General features: G+C 47.5%; 1 protein-coding gene across 1 annotated transcript; it reads left to right on the plus strand.

Annotated features, from left to right (window-relative positions):
• The first annotated feature begins 290 nt into the window (after positions 1–290).
• AQP6 (aquaporin 6) lies at positions 291–3,937 on the plus strand. The gene is made up of 4 exons (XM_027844437.1): positions 291–677; positions 2,181–2,339; positions 2,765–2,845; positions 3,608–3,937. The coding sequence occupies exons 1-4, from the start codon at positions 315–317 to the stop codon at positions 3,800–3,802; spliced, it is 798 nt and encodes a 265-aa protein (XP_027700238.1). The 5' UTR covers positions 291–314; the 3' UTR covers positions 3,803–3,937.
• Positions 3,938–4,275: the final 338 nt, after the last annotated feature.

Genomic DNA, 4,275 nt, shown 5'->3' on the forward strand with positions numbered 1-4,275 from the left:
ATACCACCCTTGCCTTCCCACACTTAAAAAGACCAGTCACCCAGATCCCAGCCAGTCTGACCAGAACATTCCGCCCAAGGGAGACAGTGAGACACAGAGAACAAGGAAGACAGAGAAACGAAATCAGAAGCCAAGCAGGACAGAGAACAAGGAGAGACAGAGGAAGAGGAAGAACTAGAAGAAAATTGGATAAAGGCAGAAGAGGCATAGAGACACAGTGAAGAAAGTGAGAGATAGGGAGAACAAAGAATAGCGTGAGGACCTTGAGAAAGTGAGACAGATTGATTAAGGTAGGAAAAAGGCCCAGGGTGAGAATGTTCGTCTGCAGGCTCTGGGCTGCGATTAGCCGGGCACTGTTTGCTGAATTCCTGGCAACAGGGCTCTATGTTTTCTTTGGTGTGGGCTCGGTCTTGCGCTGGCCCTCAGCAATGCCCTCTGTGCTCCAAGTGGCTATCACTTTCAATCTGGCTACAGCCATGGCCATACAAGTCACCTGGAAGGTGAGTGGGGCCCATGTCAACCCAGCTGTGACCCTGGCTTTCCTGGTGGGCTCCAATATTTCCCTGCCAAGAGCCATGGCCTACGTGGTAGCCCAGCTGGCGGGGGCCATTACGGGAGCTGCTCTGCTTTATGGAATCACCCCAGGGGACATACGAGAAAGCCTCGGAGTGAATGTGGTAGGTACCTCATCAAGGGGATGAGGGAATAAGGAACAGGAATATACAGGGGTAAGGGAGCTAAGACATACATGACAGAAGGAGGTGGGCGGGGGTGGGAAAGGAACCATCCAGGAAACTTAATGGGGATAAGGGAGGAGAACAAAGATCAAATCATATGATCATCATAGCCAACTATAAAATCATAGGATGGAAGAATTTAAGTTATGGGAGGTATCTTAGAAGTCATCTAATACAAATCCCTCATTTTACAGATAATGAAACTTGAGGCCTAGAGAGGTAAATATTTGTTGAGTGGAATGTTTGTATAAGATCCTAGACTAAGTTGACTTTGTGGGAGATGCAATGATGAAGACATGGGGTTGGGGGGTGGGAAGGGAGAAGATGGGAAGTTGGAAGAATTTCTATTAAAGAGAAACATGAAGAATGATATAAAGGAAGAGAAAGGGGGCAAAAAGACCAGGGATATGGAAGAAAGATTGTGGAGTGCTGGAGACCCTTCCCCATTGTACTGCTTAGTCTCATGCTTTTCCCTTATTCAAATCTGCTTTCCCTCCTGATCTTTCTCTCCCCTTCCCACCCTATTGTCCCAGTTCTTGTTAGCACCTGTCTGCCTTAATGTCCCTCGCAGTACAAACTTCCCTCCTTTCCTTTCTCCAAGCTTCCCTCTCTACCTATTGCCCCAAACTCCTTTCTTTTGTCAACTATAATTCTCCTTAATGACCTCTCCAAACTCAGGTCCCCAACTTATCTGGAACCATCTTCCTTCCTAGACCTGTTCCTCCAAACCCAAACTGGGACCTTTTGGGTCCCAGAATAGCCTGTGGTGGCTTGGAGGATATTGGGGGTGGAGATGAGAATAAATCCACCTTCTATTTGTACATGCTCATCAGTTTATTTAATTCTCAAAAAAGCCTGTGAGGCAGACAGTCCAGTTCCAACAAGAATCAACTACATAAGTTTGATCAAATGGCTACTTTTCTCTGGTTCTCGGTTACCATCTCTGTTCCTGGTGGACAGATTGGAGGTGAGGGGAAGTGGTAAACACTAGAGAAGATGAGAAGATGTATCCTGGTGGGTGACTATATTCCACCTTTCCTTGGAAGGATAAAGTCCCATTCAACTTTAGTCCTGCTTTAAGAGTATTATCTCCATTGTAGAGTTGAGGAAACTGTGCTGAGAAAGAAATTATCTGACTTGTCTAATGTTACACAATGGAATCAGGAACAGAGCTAGGACTAAGCCCTCAGCCGCCTGTCTCCTGTGTCTTTATTTATTCTGCTACATCATACTGTGAAGTGATATGTGACTCCTATTTCCTCCCCCACTTGGGTCTCTCGCTTCCCTGAACCCTCAGAGCAACACATGAGATACTAAGTAATAACACGAGATAGTAATATCTCATTTGATCCACATATATACAATGCGTACAAACATGGGCATTGACACACAGCTGCGGGGAATGTGTGTGTGAACAAGGGCCCTGGGCACTCTGTTCCTCAGGTCCGGGGCAGCGTTTCCTCAGGTCAGGCTGTCGCCGTGGAGTTAGTGCTGACCCTACAGCTGGTGCTCTGCGTCCTGGCTTCTACCGACAGCCGCCAGACCCCAGGCTCTCCGGCTGCCATAATTGGGGTCTCTGTGGCTTTGGGCCACCTAATTGGGGTAAGATGATTCATCACTAAGGGAGATGGGGAAAGAGGAAGGGGAGTGAGAGAAAGACCCTTTTACCTTCTTTGATACTAGCTTTCCTTGGTTGGGGGTTGGGGGGAAAGATCAGAGAGACAGAAAGCTGGAGAGATCCAGGAAAAGCCCATTTAAGTCTCAGGAGTAATGCCATCTACCTCAAGCTGGTCTCCTGCACTCAGATTTCCAATAGCTACAATCCCCTCTGCTGCCAAAGAATGGATGATTTGGGTAATGAGATGAGCTCAACAGCACCCACACTACGGCTCAGTTGCCCACTGAAAGAAAGAGGAGGAGAGGCTGTGGTGTGGTGACAAATTTTCCTCAGTCTAGCCTCCTATGAACCTTATCTCCTCCCTCTACCTCCACTGCAAGCCCTCCTCACCATCCTTGTCTTCTCACAGATCTATTTCACTGGTTGTTCCATGAACCCAGCTCGCTCCTTCGGCCCAGCTGTTATCGTTGGCAAGTTCTCTGTCCATTGGGTGAGTTCCTGGGGCTGGGAGGCAAATGACCCAGAGAGGGCAAGTGAAAGCGGAGGGAGTTCAGCTAGCCCAGTGGTTTACTAGGGAAACTGGAAACAGAAAGGGAGAAACAAAGCATATGAAGGCTTTGTCTCACTGATCCTAGAAAGAGAAAACCAAAGGTTTCCCAACTGAGGCAGGCTTTCCTGGTTGGCCAACCCCTAGGCCTTTGGCCCCTGACCTGGGCTGGGCTGGGCCTGCTGGGAAGTACATAAGATGAGTCAAGTAGTTGAGCCTGTTTTTGTCTCTGATTTATAGCTTCAAACACCTAGCTGTTTCCTTATCCAGCTTCTCTAGCCAGACTGATTTCAAAATTTAAAGAGGAAGATCCAGAGACAAATAACCAGATACAGAAACATAGAATAACTTAAATTCTTGGCTGTAGAGTTGGAGGGAGGGATGGAAGAACTAGTAGGGAAAATGACACCCCCAAATCCAACCACTTTTTCTTGTGCCATGTGCCTCCTCTGTTCTTACACTTGATGGAAGGCTCTTCTATCCACATGGTGAGCCTTGGAGAATGTTCACTAGATTAGGAACTGGGGCACTTGAGTTTTCTACCCTGGGCCTTGGGCTCTACAGGGATGTCTCACCTACAGGGAAGTTTGAAGATTGTTGGGAACTTAGGAGCAGGTCAGTAATAGAGGAGATGGGAGCTCAGAGCCATCCACATTCCCTGGATGGCTCACAGGCTTATGGATCTATTTTTCTTTGTGCCTGCAGATCTTCTGGGTAGGACCACTGACAGGAGCTATCCTGGCATCTCTGATCTACAACTTCATCTTGTTCCCAGACACCAAGACTCTGGCTCAGAGACTAGCCATTTTAACAGGCACCACAGAAGCTGAGGAGGTGGTGTCTCACAAGAATGACCCACAGCCCACTTCAGGGGGCACTGAGCTACCCAACTTGGTATAGAGTTCTTAAAATTCAGTCTGTACCCCGCAGTAGTGGGTGGAACAGGATTATGAAGTGTCAGGCAAGACTGTTTAGGGCCAGTGGCAGCATGTCAAATGCAGTCAGCACCTGGCCAAGGACATTTGGGGCACCTTAGTCAGGGAGAGGGCTTGTGTCCTGCCCTGATGTGGAAGTGAGTTTCAAGGGGTGGGGGTGAGGGAAGAAAGGGAAAAGAGGAGACAAGTTGTCACTAACCCTCCTAGAAAATTCTAGCCAGAATAAAGCCCCAGAGTGGGTCTGGATCGCCTTTATCTCTTAGTCACTGAGAGAAGCAAGGTAACCATGTCCACTTACCACCACCACTTGACCTAGAATCAAGGGGAGGTCTAGACTTTTGAATTAATTCAATGTAACAAATTTGTATTAAGCATTTACTGTGTTCGAGATTTGTGCTAGTCAATAGGGAAGTTAAAAAGATCAATAAGATACAGTTC

The sequence above is a fragment of the Vombatus ursinus genome, unplaced genomic scaffold (genome assembly GCF_900497805.2).
Source record: "Vombatus ursinus unplaced genomic scaffold, bare-nosed wombat genome assembly UNPS02014941.1, whole genome shotgun sequence".
Lineage (NCBI taxonomy): Eukaryota > Metazoa > Chordata > Mammalia > Diprotodontia > Vombatidae > Vombatus > Vombatus ursinus.